Source organism: Melanerpes formicivorus, unplaced genomic scaffold, assembly GCF_026170545.1.
Source record: "Melanerpes formicivorus ecotype bairdi unplaced genomic scaffold, bMelFor1.0.p_v2 SCAF_109, whole genome shotgun sequence".
In the NCBI taxonomy this organism is placed as follows: Eukaryota; Metazoa; Chordata; class Aves; order Piciformes; family Picidae; genus Melanerpes; species Melanerpes formicivorus.
Genome location: NW_027142461.1, coordinates 571,660 through 598,659, shown reverse-complemented (window position 1 = coordinate 598,659; position 27,000 = coordinate 571,660). Strand labels below are relative to the sequence as shown.

Below are 27,000 nucleotides of genomic sequence, written 5' to 3'. Positions count from 1 at the left end.
TTGAGAGGGGACCTTATCAATCTGTAGAAATATCTGAAGAAGGGATGGCATAGAATCACAGAGTTGTTAGGGTTGGAAGGGACCTCAAGGATCACCTAGCTCCAAATCCCCTGCCATAGGCAGGGTGCTCTCACACTTGCTCACGCTGCTCAGAGCCACATCCAGCCTGGCCTTGAAAACCTCCAGGGATGGGGCTTCTACCACCTCCTTGGGCAACCTGTGCCAGTGTCTCACCACCCTCATGGTGAAGATCTGTGGCTAACATCCAATCTGACAACCATTTCTAGTCATGGGGATGGAGCCAGTCTCTTTTTCAGTGATACCCATTGCCAGGCTGAAGGGGAATGTACATAAGTACAATCCCAGGAATTTTCATCTCAACATGAGACAAAAACTTTTTGGAACAGTCTGGCCAGAGGGGTTCGGGAGTTTCCTTCTCTAGAGATCTTCCAAACCCATCTGGACACGTTCCTGTGTGACCTACTCTAAGTGACCTTGCTTTTCAGAGGGGTTCACGTTGATGATCTCCAGGTCTTCTATGATCATCATATTGACTTCAGTGTTCACTGGCCTGCTAGATATATAATACAGTGCTTTACAGATTGATCAAACTGATCACATTGTGCCTAAATGTATCTGTGTAGTAAGACTTATGACTAGAGTAAATATCAGTTTGTGTTCTGCAGCATCACTTTTAAAAGTGAGTAGGTTTGGTATTCTGTTGCTGTTGTTTGGCTGCTTGGTTATTTTTCTCCCTATCTGTTACAAATGGCTCAGTTGTCCAATTTTGTAATTTTATGCTCAAGAGCAGTAAATTGGTTTCATTTTCTGCTTGGAAGTTATGGCAGGAGGGGGTGTGTATTCTTTGTTGCTTTTTCTCTTTCACTTCTAAAAACATATCCAAGTGCTTGTGACACATTTTTGGCAGAGGGCACCATGAATAGCTCCACCATGAGTCCAGGATTTTGACCTGAGACAAGGTCATCCAAACAGCAACAGGCAGTGCAATTTTCAGAGCAGGCTTTATCAAGCTACTAGAGTCTTTGCTTCCAGTGATTGGTACTTCATTTGGATGATTTCAATGATGATCCAGCTTCTCAAGGTCTTGCTTCCCTGTGATCTCTCTATAGGTCACAAAGAGGATAAACCTCTCAAAATCTCAATTTGCCTGAAAGGAATGTTGACTTTCCTTGCAAGATACATTTTTCCCCCCTTCATCTCAAATGGTTCTTCTTTTATGACTTGTCTTGTGGTGTAAAGGCACTAGATGTTGAAAGTCACTGGGACTGATTCTCCATGCAGCAGCCAGTCTAGAAAGAGGACCGGTTGGCACCAGTGAGACTAGAGTCATGGGTCTTGTTTCCAGACCTACTTACACTTTGCTTGGTAAACTGAGGTGAGAGACTTCTCATTGGCATCTCACTTATCTTATTTGTGAAAACTGAGTGGAGAGGATTTTCATTACTGAAAAACCTTTTGGGATGCAGAGATAGAAGTCCTGGGTGAAAGCTTTTATTTGGGCATTTCTTTATGTCTGGAAAGACAGCATTGCCTGCACTGTGGTGTACCCATGTGATGTCTCATGGAGTGGAATGAAGGGGAAGCACTGTGATTCTCTGCATGGGGCATCCCTGTGGATGGTGGGAGGTTGCTGGAGACCCTACTGGTGTCACCACAATGCCTCTTCTGCACCCTAACCTGGTGAAGTGGACTTGCAGGAAGGTGGGCTCCCATAGCACGCCTTACAGGGAGCATGCTTTCATCAAGGCCATCACAACTGGCTGTTTCAAATTGCTGTGGGATGAGTTTCCTTACCTGGAGGCTGTAATTTCAGTGCTAGGACTGACTAAAAAAAGGAGATGATAAAAAATATTTTCCTTAAATGCTCCACTTTTGTTAAATGATAGAAACCCAACTCTGTTCTGGTTCAAAGCTTTGCTGAATTTTGTGGGTCTTCTCCTAAAAGGAAAAAGGGCGTGTTTGGGTTGGGTTTTGTTTAATTCCTCTCCAAACTGAAAATGACTGTAAGAATGAAGTTATACCATTTGTGAAGTAGCTTCCCAGTGAAAATATCCAGTCAGCACTGATTAATAGCATTGAGTCAGGTTCTCCAGTTTGTCTGCAGTAGAAACAATACTTACCATTGTGTGTCTTTAGACTGAGCCCAGACTGAAAGGCCTTTACAAATTCTCATTTTGATCATGCTCTCTGAAATCAGTGGATGGGCCATTTGTGCAATTAGACCTCAAGATAGCTGATGAAGAAACTGAGAAAGGTGTGTGAAGGAGGTGGTTCACAGCTTATGCTGGTATCACAACAAGGAACAGGATATAGCAGTGCTGTGACTGAGCCTTCTGCCTACAGACAATGCCCTCCTTTCCTCAGTACATCCCAGGTGAGCAGTGGTAGTTCCCAGTCCAGGAAACTACCTGGAACTTCCAGATTTGAATCACTTATTTTTATTTTTCTATCTCTGGAGATCCTCAATACCTGTATCATAGAAACCTAGATAGAATGGTTTGGGTCGGAATCACAGAATCACAGAATTTCAGGGGCTGGAAGGGACTTCAAAATATCATCTAGTCCAACCCCCTTGCCAGAACAGGATCACCCACATCAGATTACACAGGAACACATCCAGGCAAGTTTTGAATATCTCCAGAGAGGGAGACTCCACAACCTCCCTGGGCAGCCTGTTCCAGTGCTCTGTCACCCTCACAATGAAAATGTTTTTCCTCGTATTTACGTGAAACTTCCTATGCCTCAGCTCCCACCCATTGCCCTTTGTCCAGTCATTGGGTACCACATAGAAGAGTCTGGCTCCATGATTGGCATTCACCCTTTACATATTTGTAAACATTGATGAGGTCACCTCTCAATCTCTTCTACTCAAAGCTAATGAGCCCCAGCTCCCTCAGTCTCTCCTCGTAAGGAAGATGTTCCATTCCCCTAATCATCCTCGTGGCTTTGTGCTGGACTCTTTCAAGCAGCTCACTGTCTGTCTTGAACTGAGGAGCCCAGAAGTGGACACAATATTCGAGATGCAGCCTCACCAGTGCAGAGTAGAGAGGGAGGAGAACCTCTCTTGACCTACTGCTCACACCTCTTCTAATCCACCCCAGAATGACATTGGCCTTCTTGGCCAAAAGAGCACATTGCTCTCTCAAAGGGAAGGGACCTTTAAAGACTCTAAACCCCTGCCATAGTGAGAAGCATCTTCACTAGACCAGGTTGCTCAAAGCCCCATCCAACCTGGCCTTGAAGCCAAACCCCATTCATATCTTCTTGTTGGGAACACCTATTGTCACCAATAGTAGTTTTTTGGTTTTTTTTTTGGTTGGGTTTTGTTTTGTTTTTTTACAGTCTAGACAATGGTGGTGTCATGATGAGAAACAAGCACTTACCTGTGTGTCATGGCATATGCCATTGAGAAAAAGCACTTGGGCTTCTTCCAGTAAATCTCTGATTCAAGGGGTATTGCAGCAATGATTATTCCACATTTTTATATATATATATAAAAAAATAATTGCATGGGCTGCTCTGGTTTTGAAAACTTACACATTTCCCCCCCCCCGCCCCCCTCTATTAAATTGCTTCCTGGTGATGGAAATGTCTGGGATTTTTTTTCCCCCTATTCCTCTCTCCCCTATTGCATCTACTTTCCTTTAGCTTGCATACCCCCTGAGGTAATTAGTGTAGGTTAAAATTTACATAACCGACTTTGGGGTTTTGCAAATAGGGAAGATGGAAATTTATTCAAGGTGGTGAATAATTCATTTTAAAGCAAGTTTCCACCCCCCCACCCCCCCCCTTTTTTTTTTAATCATGTAGAAGATGTATTACAGACTCATAGAGGTTTCCTGAATAGGACCCTGAGCATTGGATTTTTGATATATTTTATTTCTTAGTGTAGGTAAAGAAATATTAACCATGACTCATTGCACTTTCCTTGTTCAATCAGATTTGAATAAACTTAACAAATTTATTAGGCAGATGACAGAGCTTTTTAAAAATTACCATGACACACTGTGACAAATATTTTACTAGGATCCAGAAGCAATAGTTTTAAATCATATTCCCAATGCCACTTTCAGAGGCAAAGCGATGGAAAACCAGCACAGGTGGTATGGAGAGCTTCAATTAATATTTTCTTTTGAATATTCATTATTTAATTGAGATTAGGAAGATAAACAAGGGGACTGGACAGCTATGGGAGTCTGGTAATATAATCAATTGAACAAATAAAAGCCAGCCAAACCCCCAAAACCTGAAACTTCTCTACTTTTGGCTCGGGGTAAGCCTGGATTGGTAGCGTCTGACTGTTGTGATGTTATGACTACTTGATATTTTGCATGAAGTGAGTTTTCTCTTTAATTTTATATGAGTGTCTACCTCAAAACCTGCCATGACATCTGCCAAGAGCTGCATTCAGGACAAATTATGAACCATACTCTCATATTAGACATTGGAATGAACTCCCAAAGGAGGTGGTGAGATCCCTATGAGAAGAGGCTGAGGGAGCTGGGATTGCTTAGCCTGGAGAAGAGGAGACTCAGGGGTGACCTTATTGCTCTCTACAACGACCTGAAGGGAGATTGTAGCCAGGTGGATGTTGGTCTCTTCTCCCAGGCAACCAGCACCAGAACAAGAGGACACAGTCTCAGGCTGCACCAGGGGAGGTTGAGGTTGGATGTTAGGAAGAAGTTCTACACAGAGAGAGTGATTGCCCATAAGAATGTGCTGGCCAGGGAGGTTGTGGAGTCACCATCATTGGGGGTATTTAGGAGGAGACTGGATGGGGTGCTTGGTGCCATGGTTTAGTTGATTAGGTGGATTGGATTGGTTGATAGGTTGGACGCAATGATCTTGAAGGTCTCTTCCAACCTGGTTTGTTCTATTCTATCTCCCTACATTAGGCAGTTTCAAGGCCCAGCTTGACAGGGTGCTGGACCATGTAATTTAAACTATATTCTTATCCTGAAAGGTTGGACTAGATGATCCTTGAGGTCCCTTCCAACCTGGTATTCTATGAATCTACAAATCCTGCTTTCTGAGATTTAGCTTTAAGTTCTTTAGCTCAAAACTTTGAAACCCTTCCCAGCTGCCATCTTTGGGTTGGTAGTTTTTGTCATTAAACTTTCTCAGAGACTTTGAGCTCTTTTTCTGGGCATCCTCCCAAATTTCCCAGTCATGGCAGATCCAGGACTGGAGCCAACTCCCTGCCCTTCTTGGGGAAGAAATGTAGGTGGTGATTCACCAGGCTGGGGAAAGAAAATGAGTTCCAGCATTTGTGGAGGTGGGAGAGAAATTAGTCTTGGTCCCTGCACCAGGGACTTCTAGTGATCTTCAGCCAAAAGCTGTCCAGGAGAAGAATGGCTCTGTTCACACTAAAGGAAAAGCAGTAGTGATGGAAGCATTATCTATGGCACAATTCCTATATGGAGAGCTGGAAAGCTTTGCGTTGACCTAATTTGTAGCTGTGTATTTGTGATGCTTGAGAAGGGCATGGAGGACTTACTGTAGTTATTTGAGGCTTTGTGCTGGGACTTGGGAACTTATCAGCGCTTATGAATATCTAAAGGGTGGATATCAAGATCATGGGACTCTTTTCAGTGTAGTGCCCAGCAATAGCACAAGGGGTAATAGACACAAATTGGAACACAAGAGATTCCATCTGAGTATGAAGTTTGAGTTTGGTCTCTTCTCCCAAGCAACCAGCACCAGAACAAGAGGACACAGTCTCAAGCTGTGCCAGGGGAAGTTTAGGCTGGAGGTGAGGAGAAAGTTCTTCACAGAGAGAGTTGTTAGCCATTGGAATGTGCTGCCCAGGGAGGTGGTGGAGTCACCGTCCCCGGAGGTGTTCAAGAGGGGATTGGATGTGGCACTTGGTGCCCTGGTTTAGTCATGAGGTCTGTCGTGACAGGTTGGACTTGATGATCTTTGTGGTCTCTTCCAACCTTGGTGATTCTGTGAAGAAAAACTTCTTTCCTGTGAGGTTGAGGGAGCACTGAAACAGGCTGCCTAGATCACAGTTTGTGGAGTCTCCTTCTCTGGAGAGATTTAACTCCCCCTCTGGACATTGTGATCCTGGGCATCCTGCTCTGGGTGCACCTGTTTTAGAAGGGGGGTTGGACTTAGATGATCTCCACAGGCCCTTTAAATGTCTATCATTGTGTGATTTTGTAACTGCTAACAAATCATATTGTACTTTAAGGCAATCATGTTATCTCTGCTCTAATTTTTCAGGGTTATAAAACTACATTGAAAGATACTTGTACACTTTTTTGTGTGTGTGTCTGTTTTTATGCAGTTTGCAAATAAGCAGGATGCTTCAGCATAGCCATCAGCAGAGATTCCTAAACTTCCTTGAAACAGTCAGATCTTTGTCAAAAAATTCAGAGAACTGGAAGGAAGGTGAAAATTTAACAGCCTGGTATGGAGCCTTAAATGGGGACTTTTTTTCTCCACTGACTCTTACACTGTCACCCTAGCAAAATGGTGTTTTGGCTTTGAGGGCTGATGAGAGTGGAAATAGAACATAACTTTACACTTAGTATAGGATATGCAGTAGGAAGCCTTCCTATATATTGTTAGAGTTGTATGTGCATTTTGCTGGTCCCTGAAACACCAGCAGAAGATCCAAATAAGATTCAGGAATGATAGATGCCCTTGAATATTCGGAAAGATCACGGAACAATGCAGTTCAGGGAAGAATTTTGTTTTCCTGAGTCTACAAACCTTTAGCAAGATTATTGTTTTCAGGTTTTGCACAGATAACACAGTCCAAAAGATGTGGATGTTGGCTTCTCAGTGGAATGGCTTCTTCAACTTGTTGTGCAAGAGTAAAACAGCTTCAGGCCTTCCAGCTTTGTGCTGGAAAGCTGCTGAGCCACAGGATGAGAGGAATGTTTGTGTGAGTTAGCCTCCTACATATTGTAACTTCCAGGAATTCTCACAGTTATAGTGAGAAAAGGCATCAAGATTCTGTTCAATGTCTTTATTGATGATCTGGATAAGGGGATTGAGTCCATCATCAGTAAATCACCCAAGCTGAGGGCAGGTGTTGACTTGTTAGAGGGTAGGAGTGCTCTGCAGAGGAACCTTGACAGGCTGGACAGATGGGCAGAGTCCAAGGCCATGAGATTTAACACATCCAAGTGCCGGGTTCTGCACATTGGCCACAGCAACTCCATGCAGTGCTACAGGCTGGGGTCAGAGTGGCTGGGGAGTGGCCAGGCAGAAAGGGACCTGGGAGTACTGGTTGATAGTAGGCTGAACATAAGCCAGCAGTGTGCCCAGGTGGCCAAGAAAGCCAATGGCATCCTGGCCTGGATCAGGAACAGTGTGGCCAGCAGGAGCAGGGAGGTCATTCTGCCCCTGTACTCAGCACTGGTTAGGCCACACCTTGAGTCCTGTGTCCAGTTCTGGGCCTCTCAGTTTAAGAAGGATGTTGACTTGCTAGAATGTGTCCAGAGAAGGGCAACAAAGCTGGTGATGCTTAGCCTGGAGAAGAGGAGGCTCAGGAGAAACCTTATTGCCATCTACAACTACCTGAAGGGTGGTTATAGCCAGGTGGGGGTTGGACTTTTCTCCCAGGCAATCAGTGACAGAACAAGAGGACACAGTCCCAAGCTGTGCCAGGGGAGGTTTAGGCTGGATGTTAGGAAGAAGTTCTTCATAGAAAGAGAGATTTTCCATTGGAATGGGCTGGCCGGGGATGTGGTGGAGTCACCATCACTGGAGGTGTTTAAGAGGAGTCTGATGAGGCACCTGGTGCCATGGTTTAGTTGATCAGATGGTGTTGAATGATGGTTGGACTTGATAATCTCGAAGGTCTTTTTCAACCTGGTTAATTCTGTATTCTGTAAGACTTGGAGCAAACTGAAAGCAGGGCAGGTCCTGGGCTCTCTGGAGGTCTATGCCTAACTGTTCAGTGTTGCATTTTGTTCTGTGTGTACAAATTCACTTACACATGTGTGTATGTATGTATGTATACATGTATACATGGCTATGTCAAGTGTGAAAATAAGGGCTGTGGGGATGTGCGATGTGCGAACATACACTGTGCTGATCAAGCCTGTAAACAGGATTAAAACTCAGTTTCTGTTGGGAATGATGGAGTAAACATAGAAAAATATATGGAACAAAATGATGGGAAAAGTAGTGGAATAGAGTAATGGTGGGTGAAATTCCTAATTGCTTCTGAAAACCTTCAGCCACAAGACCAAAAGCAAGCCTTTGGAAAACTGCATTTGTGGCTTTTGTTTCCATGCTCTTTTTGTACTTTGGAAGCAAACTGTAAGTTTCTTCTTTCTTCTTGCTTTTTTTCCTTCCTTTGTTTTTTGTTGGTTTTTTTTTTTTGACATATGGAACTCAAAGCACCACAAGGAAGACTCCCACCACACAAAACAGAAGCTGCAAGCCAGGATTCGTGAACTCCTTCAAAGGTATGTCAGATAAGGGTTACTTTGTACTTCTATGTAATGTGCTTTTCCTCCCAAAGATCTTTCTTTCAGTGCTTTACAGATATTAATGAATGGAACTTCTCCTAAACAAAGCACCTCAGGCCTAGAAAAATTAAGCCTGTGCTTTTGAAAGAGGCCTCTGTTTTAGATAGATCCATTTTCAGATACTCAGCTTGGGTTGTAATTTTTAAGTGCTGCACACGGTGCACTTCAAAAGGTGACCAAATGGCTTCTCCCAGCACCCTTCTTCCCTGCCTCTGAACTACCCTTAGAGAGTGAAGGAAATATGAATTGGAGCAATGTCTTTGTGATTGAGGTACACATGACCTTCATATAATTACATGCATCAAATTACCTGTAAGAAATAAATGGAGGAAATAAATAACCCTCGTGGATACAGCCAAGGAAGCTGTGTTCTGCTGAGCACAAAGGAGGCCCAACTTCATCAAACAAATTGTTCTCTTGAACCCAATGCCCAGCAAAAAAAGAGTGAAAAGATAAAAATTGTGCAACCCGAAAAAGAGATCAAATGTGGTTATTTAAATGTTTGATGTTCAGTAATGAAAACTGTTTACCTTCATAATTGTGTATTAGCAGCTAATAAAGGCAATAGATACAGTAGTTTAAAAGTAATAAAATCAACAGCAAAGTGTATTTAATTTTAAATTGAATTGCAAGCAAATGGGTGTCCTAATGAACCCCTGTGTCAATGCAGCTCCAACCAAATTAAGTGAAATAATTTCCATCATGAGAAACTAAATAAGTACCAAGTTCCAAACAGACCATTCTTCTCAAGGAGAGGAGTTCACTTCTCAGACATTTCAGCTCTTCAAATTTGCTAGAGCCATTCAAGAACCATCTTCTGTTACTTCCACTTAGAACCACTGGACCCAAGGTGACTTGACTGCAGCTCAAGGATAAGACGTCAAACATTGTTGACCTTTCTTGCATTCAGTCCTTATTGCTGGAATCTTGCTCGTAGCTCCTGTTGGTCCTGGCTTGGGAAAAATTCCCATGTGTTACTGGAACTAGCATCTACTCAGACCTTCTGACTGATTTAGCTGTTCACTGGGTGTTTACATGATAAAATTTTATAGGTAGAGGAATCTGGTAGAGATAGAGGTACTGGAAGGCTGCTATTAGGCCTCCCCAGAGCCTTCTCTTCTCCAGCCTGAGCAACCCCAGCTCCCTCAGCCTGTCCTTGTAGCAGAGGTGGTCTAATCCCCTGATCATTTTCATGGCCCTCCTTTGGACCTGCTCCATCAGGTCCCTGTGCTTCCTATATGGAGGGCTCCAGATCTGTACACAGTACTCCAGGTGAGGTCTGACCAGAGCAGAGCAAAGTGGCAGAATCACCTCTCTGGATCTGCTGGCAACACATCTTTTGATGCAGCCTAGGATGTGATTTGCCTTCTGGGCTGCAAGCACACACTGCCTGCTCATGTCCAGCTTCTCATTCATCAGCAACCCCAAGTCCTTTTCCACGGGGCTGCTTTCTAACACCTGGTGTCAAGTAGGGACTGAGGAACTGCTCATGGTTCAGTGTCTAGTGAAAAAGAAGGATAGGCTTGTTGAAGCATACAGTTTTATACTGCTGACTGTAAATTACTTAGTTTTGCAGTTTCTCCTGCTATGCTTCAGGAGCAAGGATTTCTCCTTAGGGTACCATGCCTTTGGTGTGTCCCATTCACTAAGCAGGTCAGCATTTGATTATTTTGTGTAAGGCTGTTCTTCATGCTCATTCTATGCTGTTACAGTGACCTGTCTTCCTAATAAAGAAATTTTTGAGTGGATATAACTGCCCTCTAAATTTGCACAAAAAGTTAACAAATGAATGCCAAGGAAAGTTGAGTGGTTCACATACAGCTGAAAATTTGTGTGTATGTATATACATATATATGACATGTAATAGGTTTATATATAGCTATATATAGTGTAATAGTTATATAAAATTTTAAAGTATGCATGCAATAAGATATTTTAGGAGCTTTATGATATGTAGCATCAGATTTTTTTTCCCTCAGTGGCTTAAAGTCTTCCAGTCCTCAAGGAGAAAAGGTTTCCAAAAACCTGTTCAAGATTGTTGAAGTCATCAATTGGTCCTCAGAGTGTTGACAGAGCCAATGACTTCCTCCTTTGATACTCTTAACCTAGAACTCAAGCCCCCAAACCAGACAGAGCTGACTGCACACAGGGAGTGAAGCTTTAGGTTCCTTGTGTCAGCCTGTGGCACAGACTGACAAATATTGGTTATGTTACTGAGGCTATGATTATGTTTTTCATCTACTGCTTTTTGAAGCCTAACCACTTTAGCACACTGTTGTTCATCCTGGATGCCCTGCAAGGTTTAGAGTCTTGTCAAGGGTTAGGGCTGGCCTGGCCACTAAGCAAGTAACTGATACTCTATGAATCCCTCTCCATTCCCAAAGGGAATATGGGAGAGAGACTGGTGGGCTGGAAAAAAAACCCACAAAACTAAAACAGTTTTAATGAAAATAATAACAATAAAATGAAATAGATGCAAATACATACAAGCCAATATCAAACACAAGTCCCTGATGGCAATGATATCACTCTCACCAGTGATGCTGGGGGCAGGCACTGGGGAAGTCCCAGGCAGGACTTAACAGCAGATGACAGCCAGGCACAGGAGCTGGATTCTGGATCTGGCTCCAGAAACACATGGATCACAATCAAACACAGTGGATGCCAGATATTGAAGAGAGCTTGATCCTTATGAACCCCTGAACATGATATAGATTGAATGGAATCCCTTGATAGTCAGATTAGGATCACCTCTCCTGTCCACTCCTCCCCACAGGTGCCACCTCTTTCTGTTCCCCAATGTGGCACACAAAATTCAGCAGTGAACTTGAAGTCCACAGAAGCAAGTATAAGCATATCCTTGCTACAAGCCTGACCTCGGTACTAACTCTAAAATACCAATCAGTATCACTTCTAGAAGCAGCCACCGTCTGTGAAAACATGGCATTAACTTCAGGAAATGCCATCACTGAGAAGAGACTGAGCTGAAAAGTAAAACCACTGAACAGAATTAATTCTTCTCTAGCTCAAACTGGGACAGGTGTGTTCAAGGAAAACATTAAGCTGTGATGCATTTCCAATGGCAAATGCTTTTTGTGTGTGCATTGTAGCTAATTTCTTTTCAGTTCTTCTTCCATCTCTAAGTGCTGCAGAGTGGGAAGTCAGCTGTTGAAAGCAGAGGAGATTGGATGTGAAGAAGACATGAGAGCCAGCTTTGGTAGCTTTGCAAGTGTGAATACTGGATTAGATGGAACAGCTTGTGGGAAGGTGAGGTTCTCTGTGAGAGATTTTTACCCTGATGTGAACTGCTGAATGACTAGATCGATTGCATGGTATTATTTTTTTTTGCTCCCCACCTCCCCCTTCCTTTTTTCCTTTCATAGTTTAAGAGGATAGAATTTAGCAGGTTTCAAAACACGGTTTCCAGCAGAAGTAACCACATGCTTAAAGAGAATGTCTAAAGCTATTAATGATGAATCATTTGGGCATGGCAAGATTTCTTCAAAACACTTTGTCAGCGCTGGCCAAGCAAAGTCTTTCAGCAGGAGATGAGACAGCTATGCCACCATGCAAATGAGACAGGCTTGAAATATGATGAATCTTCTATCTCCTTTTCCTACTCGACTGACACTCGCTTTGAGGGAGGTTGTAAATGCAAGAGAGATTGTGGTATAATTCCTCAGACTGGCGTTTCTGCCCCCCAGTCACTATTCGATTATCTTCCAAATTGCTGTGTTTCAGAGAGATAAAGATTTTTTATGGCTTGCTGACTTGAAACAACCAGAAGAGCCAGAAAAGAGATGGCTAACCGGCCATGCATAGTAATTCCATTGGTAAATGACAAAAATCTTTGTTTGTATGACATTTCCAAAATTACTGCAGAAGATGAATCTGAAATACAAAATGTCACATTTGGCATGCAAAACTATCACAATATATTTCAGTACAAAATTCATGGAGGCGTTTAATTTAGGATGTGTTTAATAACGAAGTCTGCCTGCATAGTAATCCTGCCTTGAGGTTTAAAAAGATTGTCTTATTTATTCACATGATGTTAATTTTTTTATATATATATATATATGATTCAGAACCCAAAAAATATGAAGGTTAAATCTTCATTGTTAATTAAGATTTTCTAATTAAGCTGAAAATAATTGTCATTCAGATTAGTTGTTAAGTATGGCTTGTGTTTGAGAAACAAAAGGAGTCTGACAAATTCGACTGTTTATTTAACTGCTTAATTTAATTCCAGAAGCTTTCTATCTATATGGAAATATGCTATCTCTTCCAAAATAAATCCAAGACAGGATTAAAGAAGAGATATTAGCTACTGTAGGCTTAAACTGTGAGACTCCTAAACCTAGTAGTCAAGGTAGCCATTTGATTCTGCATAGTGGCATGGATTATTTTCTCACATTGCATGAAAGGGAGGCCTATCGCTAGTGTTTAAACAATGGGAGAAATTGATTCCTTGCTGATTTTGATGCAGAAAATAATTGCTGCAGAAGCAATTTCATCCCTTGAAGTCAAGACTGAAGTGAAACTGGGCCCCTCCATGCAATGTGCACTGAAAGGTCCACTGGTGTGGTGGGACAGACCCTGCACCTTTACTGAGACAGGACATGAAAGGATCACACCACTGTGCCCACTCCCCTCTGCCAACCTCCATGCTGGGAGGAGAGCACACAAGGAAAGCACCATAAAGGCATTTCTGATAGGCAGTGCAGCATTTATCCCATACTAAATGTTCTGTAACTCAGACAACATCTTGTCAACAGCAAGCAGCAGATGTTTCCTTTTGTTTGGACTTGGAATAAAGGTGCCTGTAGGGAGTTGTTATTAAACTCTACACGTGTTGCACTTTGATTACTATATTTAAGAGAATCTGATTATGTGATAATCAGAAGGTGAAAGGATAGCCTGCATATTACACAGCACTAACAGCTTTGGCAAGGCTAGTAATTAGCATCAAAACATGGCCTGTCCTGTCTTTCTTTCCATGCCTGCAGCCTGCTCATCACGTCACATATTGTGCCTGTCTTGCAAAGCACGCTGCATTTTTGATGGTGTTTGCTTCCCAGTTAATGCTACCTTATTATTTCAGACTAATGGCTTCTGGTGTCATACTTCCAACAGCTCCACTTTCTCCCCAAGGGTGCTGAACATTTTATTAAGAGTATTTGAGGGTTTGCTTATTTGTTTGTTTGTTTATTTATTTAGTCTACCTGTTGTCTTTCTGACTTTTGACCTCCCTAATTGGAGATCCTCAGCTAGCAGTAGGAAGTTGCAGGTTGAACAAGAAGTGTGTCATCTGCTTTTTGGTAGTTATTTTCTTGAAGAAATTTATTCTTCCTAATCCTGTGGTTAAAATCTGCTCAAGCCAGGTTAGTAACTCAGAGCCTTCTCCCTAGGTTGACTGCTCCAAGACACCACAGCCGATAGAAATCCACGTCAAGTGCCTAAGGGGAGTCAAAGATAAGGTTCCTAAAGGCCACTACACCCTCAAAGTTTCTATTCTCAGTCGCTTAGGGGGTGGCTTACTGGAGCAGCCCCAGCTGGAGGAGCAGCCTCAGGCCAGGACAACGCTGCCCGTTAATCACGATGGGAACTTCTACAATGTTGAAATCTACTTTGGACAAAGCATCCAGACAGTAAGCAACACTTCTTAAATATGCTCTCTTTGCTTTGGAAGTTAAAACACATCCACTCTTTCTCCTTCAGGCTTATATATTTAATGCATTCCATCATGTTCATAATTTATTTAATAATTTAAGGTGCAATTTAGGAAGGTGCAATCTTATTTTTTTTCTTCGCCCCCCTAGGTTAACCCTCATCACTCACTCAAAAAGTGCCAAATGTACACTACATCATATACTGTTGTCAGCTAATTTTAAATTTCTCTTTTGCTCTCTCTTATCTATGCAGCTTGTCAGCTATGTAATTTGATTTCTGCAAAGGAGCTTTAGAATAATAAATGAACGAGTGGGTGTATATAAACACATGAATGCCCAAATCCTTCTGTGAGTTTTTTAGCTCCATTGACCCCCATTTGCCAAAAAAGCAGCATTTGGATTATTTTGGAAGGAGCCCAAACACTTGAGGCTCTATTCTGTCTTCTGCAACCAAGGCACACATATTTTCCTGCCTAAGCATGCTGTGCATGGCAGGATTGTTGTGTGTCAGTTGCTCACTGTTGTAGCTAATGCCTAGTGCTGGTTGAAACGCTGGTCTCAGATAAACTCCCTGGCAGAGGAAAGCTTCTTTACAGCTTGAAAAACAATCCTCATCTGCCTGTGTGGGATTTTTTTTGTGAGTTATGAGGCATTGGTCGAATGAGAAGGGAAGATTTTTTCTGTTTTCAGTTACTGATGGAATGGAAAATTTTCTTCTCCACTCCTTCTATTGTACAAAGCGTTGTGCAGATACAGGACTGACAGACAGTCCCTACCCCACAGAGCTTTCACACAAAGCACTTTTTGCAGATGGCACTGTTGCTTTCAGTTACCTGCAGAGTGGTCATTTCAGCTGTTGGGTTTGTGATATATACAGTATTGCTAAGCTGTATTTTCTGCATTTTAGTTGTTTATCATCTGTAATGGATATTGAACAGTGTCTGTAAGCAGAGCTGATATATATGTGTGTATATATGTGTGTGTGTGTATATATATGTGAGTGTGTGTGTGTGCGCATACATATATATATATATATAGTTAATGTGGCTGTCACATACATATATTCACTTGCAGCCGAGAAAGCCAATCAGATCCTGGGCTGCATCAAGAGAAGCATAGCCAGTAGGTCGAGGAAGTGATTTTCCCCTCTACTCTGCTCTGGTGAGACCCCACCTGGAGTACTGTGTCCAATTATGGAGCCCCTATCACAGGAAGAATCTGGACATGTTGGAATGTGTCCAGAGAAGGGCTATGAGGATGATCAGAGGGCTGGAGCACCTCTCCTATGAGGACAGACTAAGAGAGTTAGGGCTGTTCAGTCTGGAGAAGAGAAGGCTCTGAGGAGACCTAATTGTGGCCTTCCAATATCTGAAGGGGGCCTACAAGAAAGCTGGGGAGGGACTTTTTAGGGTGTCAGGTAGTGATAGGACTAGGGGGATTGGAACAAAACTAGAAATGTGTAGATTGAGATTGGATGTTAGGAAAAAGTTCTTCCCCATGAGGGGAGTGAGGCGCTGGAACAGGTTGCCCAGGGAGGTGGTGGAAGCCTCATCCCTGGAGGTTTTTAAGGTCAGGCTGGATGTGACTCTGAGCAACCTGATCTGGTGTGAGATGTCCCTGTCCATGGCAGGGGGTTGGAACTAGATGATCCTTGAGGTCCCTTCCAACCCTAACAATTCTATGATTATATGTATTTATATATATTTATACATATATATATATATATGTCAGAGAAATAATTGATCTTGAATTCTTCCCTAGGCAGGATGTATGCATCCTGGTTACTGCCTCAAAGACAAAGGGCTGTCTTCTCAGGCTCTGTTGAAAGGAGAAGACTATGGGCAGTATAACTGAGTGACTGCAGCAGTACCTTGCCTCTTGCTTTCATCATTGTTTCTCCTGGAACTTCCTTGGTCCTAAGTGGGGGGCTGTCCCTTGTTCCAAACTGCATATCTCTGTTCTCAGTACTAAGAAAGAACTAGTTCTGAGTGACCCATCTTTTGTCCAGCACCCATCTTTTCCTCAATACAAAGAAACTCTTGACCTGAATTTGTGAGGTGTACGTGCAAAGTCCATGTGCTTGTCTTTCTGTTAGTCTTCACTGATCATACTTAGTAACCTTACAGGTGGCTATTATGCTTCATCCAAAGGTCTGAGAGTAATTCCTGGTGGTTTTACAGTTTTCTGGAGTTTGCTTTAAAGTCCTGTTTGATTCTCACAGAACATGAGGAAAAACTTCTTCCCTGTGAGGGTGCCAGGGCTGCCCAGAGAGATTGTGGATCCTTCTACTCTGGACAGGTTCCAAAGACACCTGCTCAAGATTCTGTGTAGCTTGCTCTGAATGACCTTGCTTTAACAGAGGGAGCTGGACTTGATGATCTCCAGAGGGTCCCTTCCAATCCCCACCATGTTGGGATTCTGTGAGGACACTTAATTAACATCTTCACCAAACTTCACTTTCAGTCTAGTGAACCAGGGTGCAGGTCACAGGCAAGTTCAGTTAAAATGCAGGAGAAGCTGTATTGACCTGATGATTCACTGTCTTCATTACTGAAAAACAGACAGAAACAATGTCATAATTTTAAAGAACATACTCCACCAGCTCATTTTGAAGAAAAAGATGTTGTACCCTGAATGATTTTACCTTTCTGGTTTACTACTTTGGTATTTTCCCATATTCTTAGAGCATGTTTCAAAACAAACCCTTAGGATCCTTGTTGAGGCAAATGTTAGGCTTCAGATTGTTGGCATCTACTGCAAAACTTGGATTAAATTCTCAGCTATTTGTGGTGAGCATCTGGGTTTGAACACAATCCTACATACAGCACTGCTGCCCTGAAATATATTGCAGGGGGGAGTGGGAAACACAAGTGCTCAGAAATGAAGAATAAGCTTTTGTTTTCATTGACCAGAATAATGATAGGAGTTCAGTGTAAACATGGTGAAAGTGAAGACATGCATGCTTGATATTGAAGGAAAGCATAGTTTTAACTAATGCATTAAAGAAATTGTTCCAGAACACTACATCCTTCCAAAAATAATAACCCTGTCATGTCGGTAAAGTTGGTGTCAGCATGGGTTACCTGCTGCGTGCAGAAAGTGCTGGTCATGTAAGTTAGATCTGCCTCAGGGCTTGTCTGGCTTGCACACCCGACCTTTCAAAAATGTTTTTTGTTCATTAATCAATGTTCTTTGCTCCAGCTTGCCAGCTTCCCTTCTTCCCCCTCCTTCACTGTCCTCCTTTTTAGTTTGTCAACCTACCTCCCCCAATAACCTCTGACTACTTATTAGAGGCAGGCTCCTAATAGCTCCAGCTGAATTTTATTTGGCTTTCAGTGAGACTGGACAGTCACATGAGCCATTTTTTCCCCCCTGCTGAACAAAACATGTAGGAATACTTTGGGTTGTGATAAAATTCAATTTCTGCTGCAAATAATTCTGTGCAATTTTGAGAACAACAACTAACAACATAATCAAAAAGGGGCTAGTTTTAGACCCAGCATTTTCAGGTATTTAGTTTGTACAAGGGGAAATTAGGCTTAGATGGGATGACACTGTTTGGTTTAGATGAAGCAAGAGCTAATTTTGAGCTTCACCTACACTGTGTCACAAACTGAATGTGAACTCAAGTTGAGGTTCAAAAATGCAGTGGTTCAACTTTGGTGGAAAAGAAGCTTTGCTCTGTCAGTATAGTCTTGCACTGCCTGATTTTTCTCAGCTCTGGAATGTAGGTTGAATAAGGATGGGGTGGGATGGGATGGGATAGGATGAGATAGAATGGGATGGGATGGGATGGGATGGGATAGGAGATGAGATACTTACTGTGCAGTAAGGCAGTTGCAAAATTAGATTGTCCTTGGCAGCACCTGCACAGATGTGACTGCATTGTCTTTACACTAGACTGAATGTAAAGGGGACTGGAACATATTCCCTATGAATAGAGATTGAGATCTCTGGGGCTATTTATTCTTGAGAAGAGAAGACAGAGCATTGGACCAGGCTGCTCAGAGAGGTGGGGAGTCTACTCTGGAGAGATTCCAAATCCATCTAGTTACCTGAGATGCTGAGGAGAAGCAAGGAATTAATCACATCTGTGTCTGGCTCCTCAAGAAAATTTTTATTCCTGGTCCCAGTAGGCTGCTTTTCAATCCCAGTCCCACTGCACCTGTTGGACATTGGTCATTATTTTGTGCCAGCCTTCCAGAATGAGCACTTCAGCAAAAAAAAACCCATGTGAGGTCCAGAAGTTTGTGAGCACTGGTGCCTAAGTATTTAGTCTCTGATGTCTGTGGGACTTGTGCTAGGTTGCAGACCGGCGGGGGCTGGTCTCTTTTCCCAGGCATCTGGCACCAGAACAAGAGGACACAGTCTCAAGCTGCACCAGGGGAGGTTTAGACTGGATGCTAGGAAGAAATTCTTCATAGAGAGAGTGATTGCCCATTGGAATGGGCTGCCCGAGGAGGTGGTGGAGCTGCCATCATTGGGGATGTTTAGGAGGAGACTTGATAGGGTGCTTTGTTGCATGGTTTAGTTGATTAGATGGTGTTGGACACAATGATCTTGAAGGTCTCTTCCAACCTGGCTTGTTCTGTTCTGTTCTGTTCTGTTCTGTTCTGTTCTATTCTATTCTATTCTATTCTATTCTATTCTATTCTATTCTATTCTATTCTATTCTATTCTATTCTATTCTATTCTATTCTATTCTATTCTATTCTATTGCATCTAAAGCCACTATGGTTGAAAGACCTGTTCACAGATCTGTAGAGCTTTAAAGAGTATATAAAGCAGTTAATATTTATGCATCAGAGTGGCAAGATACCGGTAATAGCATAAGAGTAGCTGGGTACCATTTTGTTTTACTTCAAGGGGAATTCAATATGAATAAACCAGCAACTTTTCAAACATGACATTTAATCCACACATGTAAATCATACCAGGAGCTCTATTATTCATTATTAAAAGGGCACCATATTTTTATTACACTGAAAATGAAACACAAATGCTGTAAAAAATTTAGTGCCTTTTCCTTGAAGTTTCAGGACACTTACCATGTAGTCATCTAGCAGGGGCTGACACTCATTGTAAAATATAGCCACAAAATTGATAAATTTGAACTCTTTTGCTTGGGAAGAAGAGAGGGTTCTGTTTCACTGAATGAGGTGGATTGATTTGATTTGATTTTTTTTTTTTTTTTTCCTTTCTTATTTAAGGCTTCCTAAATACTTAAGATGGCAAAGCACTTTGGTACCATTCACATTTGGAGTTAGACATATAAGGAATAAAGTTCCTCTCTTTGTTATTAGTCATTTCCAGCATTTTCTTCCCCGAAGTGTGTTTTGAAAACTACATTTATCAGAAACTGATTAACATGACCTAAGGTATTAATTCTTAAAATATGATGAAACAAACACTTTCAAGGACCTTATTTTCTGTATGTCAGCAACTAAGGAGTGTGATGCTTTTAGTAATTACAAAACAACCTATCATTAGGAAAAGTAGAGCACAAACTTCCCCTCCCTCCCTTCCCTCCCCATTTTATTCTCGAGCAAAATGCTGGCGCAGATGAACGTTTAGCTCTAGGACACTTTATAGGACATAACATAAGAGTTTGATACACTATGAAAAAAGATAGGAAGTATTAATGCTTGGAACTGCCAGAGGACTTTCAAAATGAGAGCCACTTAAATTTTCACTGGATGCAATTATGTGGAGTTGGGATGATAAGGTGCTACGTGAACCTTTTGGTAAATGCAAGAACTAAGCTTGGGCAGATGCTTTATTTATTTGAAGGCTGCAGGTTTTTGTTTTTTTCACACAGTAGGAACTAACTTCTAGTTTGTTTATCCCACTGAGTTTGAGGTTCTGGTCTTGGATTGCTATTTTGCTAAATACCTTTTTGTAACAGCGCCTCAAAAGTCACAGAATCACAGAATTTCAAGGTCTGGAAAGGGACCTCGAAAGATTGGTTGATGGGTTGGACACGATGATCTTGAAGGTCTCTTCCAACCTGGTCTGGTCTGGTTTATTATTCTATTCTATTCTATGCTATGCTATGCTATGTTATGCTACGCTACGCTACGCTACGCTACTCTATTCATCATCCAGTCCAGCCCCTCTGCCAGAGAAGGGTCACCTACAGCAGATTACACAGGAACACACTCAGGAAAGTTTTCAATATCTCCAGAGAGGAAGACTCCACAACCTCCCCGGGCCGCCTGTTCCAGTGTTCTGTCTCCCTCACAGTGAAAATTTTCCCCTCATATTTACATGAAACTTCCTATGCCTCAGCTCCCACCCATTGCCCCTTGTCCAGTCATTGGGTACCACAGAGAAGAGTCTGGCTCCATTCTTGGCACTCACCCTTTACATATTTGTAAACATTGATGAGGTCACCTCTCAGTCTCCTCTTCTCCAAGCTAAAGAGCCCCAGCTCCCTCAGTCTCTCCTCATACAGAAGATGTTCCATTCCCTTAATCATCCTCATGGCTCTGTCCTGGACTCTTTCAAGCAGCTCACTGTCTGTCTTGAACTGAGGACCCCAGAACTGTGCACAGTATTCCAGATGCAGTCTCACCAGTGCAGAGTAGAGGGGGAGGAGAGCCTCTTGACCCACAGCTCACACCTCTTCTAATCCACCCCAGAATGGCATTGGCTGCCATGGCCACAAGAGCACATTGTTGGCTCATGGTCATCCTTCCATCCACCAGGACTCCCAGGTCTTTTCGCCTTCACTGCTCTCCAGCATGTCCATCCCCAACCTATACTGGTGCATGGAGTTGTTCCTTCCCCTTTTCTGAGATATTCTGTTCTGCCTATGTGCCTCTGTGCCAAAGAATGTCCCTATTGCCCTTCTGGTCTCTTAGGCACAAGCTTTTCTCCTTTCTGTGGGCTCAGTAAAAAGTGTCATGGGGATCTCCTTTGATCCAGTGCTGTGTACAAATCCTGTTCCATCCCTGAGCTGCAGCCAGGTGGTTTCTCTGATTATAGATGGGCATCCCCAGTTGTGACCGGTTGACGTTGTCCCCTTAAGAAAGGGAATATGGTGGACGGAAGTTGGTAAACAGAAAGAATAATCTAAACTAATTTCATTGGAAGAGTGGGAGGAAGCACCTTCTGAACTGGGAGTGAACTGGGCATTCCAGCACTTCTCTGTCAGTCTTGCTTCCGCCTCTCCACAGTGCAGCAGCTCTGTCTGTGCTGGGCTTTCTGCCAAGGCTTCGGCCTTGAGAACTGATAAAGGCCTGTATTAACTCCTTTCCAATTAACACAAACTGCTTCTAACTTTTTTTTTCCTCTCTTTTCTTTCTCTTTCTATCCCACTCTGGGGAAAGGGGGAAAGAGGGGAGAGCGGAGGTGGGAAACCCCCCTCAGCAGAGGGGGGAACTCTCATTTCTGTGTTACCCTGTTGTATATCTTTGTATATATTGTAAATATTGTAAATTTGTATATATTCCCCTGCATATCCTGCATTGCTTTGTAAATATAAAGCACCACTGCTTTGCTAATTCAGCTTGTGAGTTTTTTTTCCCTTTCCCTTCAATTTTCTTTCCCTTACTTTACAGGGGGGAGGGAAGAGGCTTCCTGGCCTTACCCTTCCACCCCACCACACCAATGTGCTGTGTTCATCCCTGTGTGAAGCCTTGAAGGGATACGTTAAGTTTATTGAGCTGAAACCGCAAAGCCGTTGCATGTTGGAAACTGTTGCATTGACCAAAGAAGGGCAATGAAACTGGTGAAGGTTCAGAGCACAAGTCTTAAAAGAAGCAACTGAGGATCCTGGTGTTGTTTAGCCTGGAGAAAAGGAGATGTAGGAGAGATCTTATCACCCTCTATGACAAATTGAAAGGAGGTTGTAATAAGGTGGAGGTCTCTACTCCCAAGCAACAAGTAATAGAACAAGAGGAGATGGCCTCAAGTTACATCAAAGGAGGTTTAGGTTAGTAGGAACAATTTCACCATGGAAAGGACTGTAAAGGCCTGGAACAGCTGCCCAGGAAAGTGGTGGAATCTCCAACCCTGGAGGGACCTAAACGCCACGTATATGTGGTGCTGAGTGACATGGTTTAGTGGTGTCATGGCAGTGTTGGGCTAGTAATTGGATTTCATGATCTTAAAGGGCTCTTCCAACTGAAATGATTCTGTGATTGTACTTTCTTCAGCATCATCCCAGTTTTCTTTTTGGAGTTTTAGCATGTTTTCTAGACACTGTGCTCCAGTGGAGGAGTTCTTGGAAATATTCACTGGGCTGTACCATGTGTACTCCCTCAGCTTAGACCAACACATACTGTTCCAAGACCTCAGAAATGTGGCCTGCATTATAATGCATCACATCTAACTATGGCAAGTTGGGAAATCTAGCAGACATATATTAAAAACCAGGCACATCTATGGAGAGGCTTTTATTTTGCACCACTCCATGGCCTATTCCCTACCTAGTGTATATGTGACTCTTAGAGACATGGTTTAGTAGTGACTTGAAAGCCCTGAGTTGATCTCAGAATTGTTAGGGTTGGAAGGGGTCTCAAAAATCATCCAGTTACAATCCCCCTGCCATGGGCAGGGACACCTCACACTAGATCAGCTTGCTCAGAGCCACATCCAGCCCAGCCTTAAAAATATCCAGGGATGAGGCTTCCACCACCTCCTTGGGCAACCTGTTCAGTGTCTCTCCACCCTCATGGGGGAGAACTTTTTCCTAACATCTAATCTGAATCTACTCACTTCTAGCTTTGCTTCTTTCCCCCTATACCTATCACTACCCAACATCCTAAGAAGTCCCTCCCCAGCTTTCTTGTAGGCCCCCATAAGATACTGGAAGGCCACAAAAAGGGCAATGGTTGGACAGGATGAGCTTAAAGGTCTCTTCCAACAAAAATGATTCTGCTCTAATGGGAAATTTAATCCATAGGAGAGTTTGATGGGAGCCACAGATACAATCATTGTGCAGAAGTAATCACCAGGCCCTGCCTGTTTACTTAGCTCCAGGTAAACTCCCAACAACAGAGGGCTATGAGAACAAAATAAATGCCTGCCTCAACAAAAAAATGCTGTGAGTGGAAAAATGGAACAACGTCATAACTCACTAGAGCTGACAGTCTGGAACTGCAGAAGGAGGTTTGAGCCGTGCTTTGGTCCATATCTGCAAGCCAGGGGAGCCAGCAAAACACCCTCAGAAGGCACTTTTTCTTTTTTCTTAAAATATCTGGTCTTGAAGCATTTCACATTTCAAAGAGTTATATGTGAACTCAGAATGAGCATTTCAGTTGCAAAGGTACACTACAGAAATGGAAAGAGTATATCACAGAAAGTGATCCTATTTTAACATGCGGGTTTTAAGCAGAGCTCACAAGGGAAAGGGAATTAGCTACCAGGAGTAAATCTTTCTGTTTCTCTGCTGGAGGGGTGATAGCTGATCTCCTGGAGAGAGGGCAGAACCTCACCAGGTCTGGATCATCCAGGAAGTACTGCAGGAGAATCTGTATTGGCACAGCTTCCCTGGTGATGTGAGAGATACTGCATCTCTGGCTGGACCAAAGCCCTAGGAAGAAAGGCATGATGTGCTGTAAGACCCCAGAATTATAGAATCATAGAATGGTTTGGAGTGGAAGGAACTTTAAAAGGTGATCTAATACAAGATGCTAGTGCAGAGCTCTGAACAACCTGACCTGGAACGTTTCCAGGGATGAGGCTTCTACCAACTTTCTGGGAAACCTGCACTGGTGCTTCACCACCCTCAGTGTAAAAAATGTCTTCCTTAAAAAAAGTCATCAAAATCTCCCCTCTTTTAATTTGAAACCATCACCCCTCATCACAGCAGGCCCTGCCAGAAAGGCTGTCCATCTATCTTATAGGTCCCCTTTAAGTACTGCAAGTCTGTAACAGGGTCTCCCTCAAGCCTTCTTTTCTCCAGGCTGTACAGCAGCTCTCAGCCTGTTCTCATAGCAGAGATGTTCCAGCCCTCTGATCACTTTTGCGGCCTTTGTCTGGACCCCCTCCAATAGGTTCATATGCATTTGAGGCATGGTGGGGAATCATAACAGCACCAGGAAAGAGACCTGAAATAAAGCTGCTGATGGAGTAATAAGGAGCAAAAAGCTGCGTATTCCTTTATCAGAGATTGGGACAGGCAGAGCAGCACTGCTGCATGACTCAGTTCTGTGTGTGCCAATTGAGCCACAGCTTCATGAAACTTCTTGGCTCAGTGGTTTCTGAGCAAAGTATGTGTGTCCTCTTGACACAAAAGAAAATAAACTCTGCTGTTTCGTGTTGGTGGCCTACATTATTCCAGGAAACTCATGCTCTGACTGTGCTGGAATCCATCTCAGGAATAAATGAGATGGCAGTGTCAGGAGAAGGAGCTGGGTTCCTGCCTTCCTTTTACAAAGACAATTTCTTTCCTTGCAAGATGAGGTCAGAATCTGCCCAGGCCAGTAGTATATCACCAGAAATGCTCTGGGAGGCTAGAGCTGGCTGTACCATACATTACTACTCCCTGCTGGTCAAAGAACAGAAAAGAATTAGCAGCAGATGTGCCAGGACAATTAGCAACAGATGCAGAGGCTAAAGCTCACAGAATGCAAACGTTATTCCCCTGTATTTGGGAAGATAAAAGGCCAGATTCTGGTCCTCTGGTGTAAGATAGTCGTGCTGCATGCGAAGCTGCTGGAGTTAACTACACCCTGAGTTATCTCTCCTAGAGGAAGGAGAGACAGTGGGGAACTGGTTTGATTTCATGATCTTAAAGGTCTCTTCCAACCAAAATGATTCCATGCTTCTAAGATTCATTGCTGCTCTGGTAGTATGGGAGAGGGCAGGAGGTGTTTCCATCAGGGTACTTGGTGCATCTCTGAGAAGGGATGCTCAGGCACTGTCTGTCAGGAGAAATCCTGCTGATTCCCACCCCTGGAGGACTGAGAGCAGGGAGTAAATTCATTGCTTATAGACACAGCTGTCCTACCCTCTGTGCAGCTCATTCATGGTGTTGAGCTCATGTGCTGCACCAGAAGACTTTCTGATCCACCTTCCCATACAATCAGGAAGGCTGGCATACTGGCTCATGGGAAAGATGGCAATATTCTCTTTTTAGGTTTAAGGAGTGGTGCTATCTTTTTAGGTTTGAGGAGATCTGCAAGCTGCAGGTAGGGAAGTAAGGGAGTTCAACCCATGTCAGAAATGAAAGGGCTGTCCTCTTTTTTTCAGAAAATAGTAAAAAAAATATAGGGAAATAGAATCATAGAATCAGTCAGGGTTGGAAGTGACCACAAGGATCATCTAGTTCCAGCACACCTGCCATGGGCAGGGACACCTCACACTAGATCAGCCTGGCCAGAGCCTCATCCAGCTTGGTCGTAAACACCTGCAGGGACGGGGCCTCAACCACCTCCCTGGACAACCCATTCCAGGGTTTCACCACTCTCATGGTGAAGAACTTCTTCCTCACATCCAGTCTGAATCTCCCCACCTCCAGCTTCATTCCATTCCCCCTAGTCCTATCACTACCTGAGATCCTGAGAAGTCCCTCCCCAGCCTTCCTGTAGGCCCCCTTCAGATACGGGAAACCCACAATTAGGTCACCTCAGAGCCTTCTCTTCTCCAGACTGAACAGCCCCAACTCTTTCAGTCTGTCCTCACAGGAGAGGTGCTCCAGCCCTCTGATCATCCATGAATGATAGAGCAGTGCATGGTCCTTCTTTGATTTGTGTGGTGTTGTATTCACATACCTGTTTGGAGACAGAGAACAATGGAAAATCAAGAAAGTCAGTTTCCAGCTACTGCAGGACATTCTGATAACAGATAGTACTTTTGGAAAATCCTAATAACGTGATATTTTATTTTTACCTCAGTCCATGTTTTCTGTTCCCTCCCCTCTGGCCTTTTATAACTTTCAAGGTTACACAAACACTTCCCAAGAATGTCCTTCCTTCTGCCGATGTGCTGGCCTTGCACAGAAGCAGGGAGGACTTGAAGCTGTTTTGTGAATGCTCCAGGTTATTTTGGCAATAGCAGCCTCATTTCCATCATTATTCACTTTACATAGTGAAGTATTTTTTTTTTTGTCTGTTAATTAGATAATTTGATGGGAACTGCTGCCTGTTTAAAAGGTTTTCCACCCATGTTTTACACCAGTGAGGTTCATTTGCTGCAGGTTTCATAATCAGAAAGGATGACTTGTTATTTTATATGGAGTTTTGCAAGACTCTTCTATGTAAGTAAACCTTGCACTGCCTTTTCATCTTCTAATTCACTTTAATCCATTTGAGTTACACATGTTTAGTAGTCGAATTTTTGTGTTTTGTGAATTAAGTAATGTAATTTTTTCCCCTTTTCTTCTAAATTTTGAAAGTACTGGGCCCAATGCTCTTTAACATCTTTATTGATGATCTGGATGAGGGCATTGAGTCCATCATCAGTAAATTTTCAGATGACACCAAGCTGGGGGCAGGTGTTGATCTAGGGGCTTTGCAGAGGGACCTTGACAGGCTGGACAGATGGGCAGAATCCAACGGCATGAGATTGAACATATCCAAGTGCCGGGTTCTGCACATTGGCCACAACAACCCCATGCAGAGCTACAGGCTGGGGTCAGAGTGGCTGGAGGGCAGCCAGGCAGAGAGGGACCTGGGGGTACTGGTTGCTAGTAGGCTGAACATGAGCCTTCAGTGTGCCCAGGTGGCCAAGAAGGCCAATGGCATTCTGGCCTGCATCAGGAACAGTGAGGCCAGCAGGAGCAGAGAGGTCATCCTCCCCCTGTACGCTGAACTGGTTAGGCCACACCTTGGGTCCTGTGTCCAGTTCTGGGCCCCACAGTTCAGGAAGGA

The 27,000-nt window shown here is 43.2% G+C and overlaps 1 protein-coding gene across 1 annotated transcript in view; it reads left to right on the top strand.

Annotated features, from left to right (window-relative positions):
- Window positions 1-27,000, top strand: part of LOC137455777 (uncharacterized) — a 231,214-nt gene that overhangs the window by 68,706 nt on the left and 135,508 nt on the right. Inside the window, exons 9-11 of the mRNA XM_068166871.1 lie at window positions 8,380-8,447; window positions 11,636-11,777; window positions 13,922-14,161. Of these exons, the coding sequence (XP_068022972.1) occupies window positions 8,380-8,447; window positions 11,636-11,777; window positions 13,922-14,161 (450 nt within the window). The remainder of the gene's footprint in view (window positions 1-8,379; window positions 8,448-11,635; window positions 11,778-13,921; window positions 14,162-27,000) is intronic.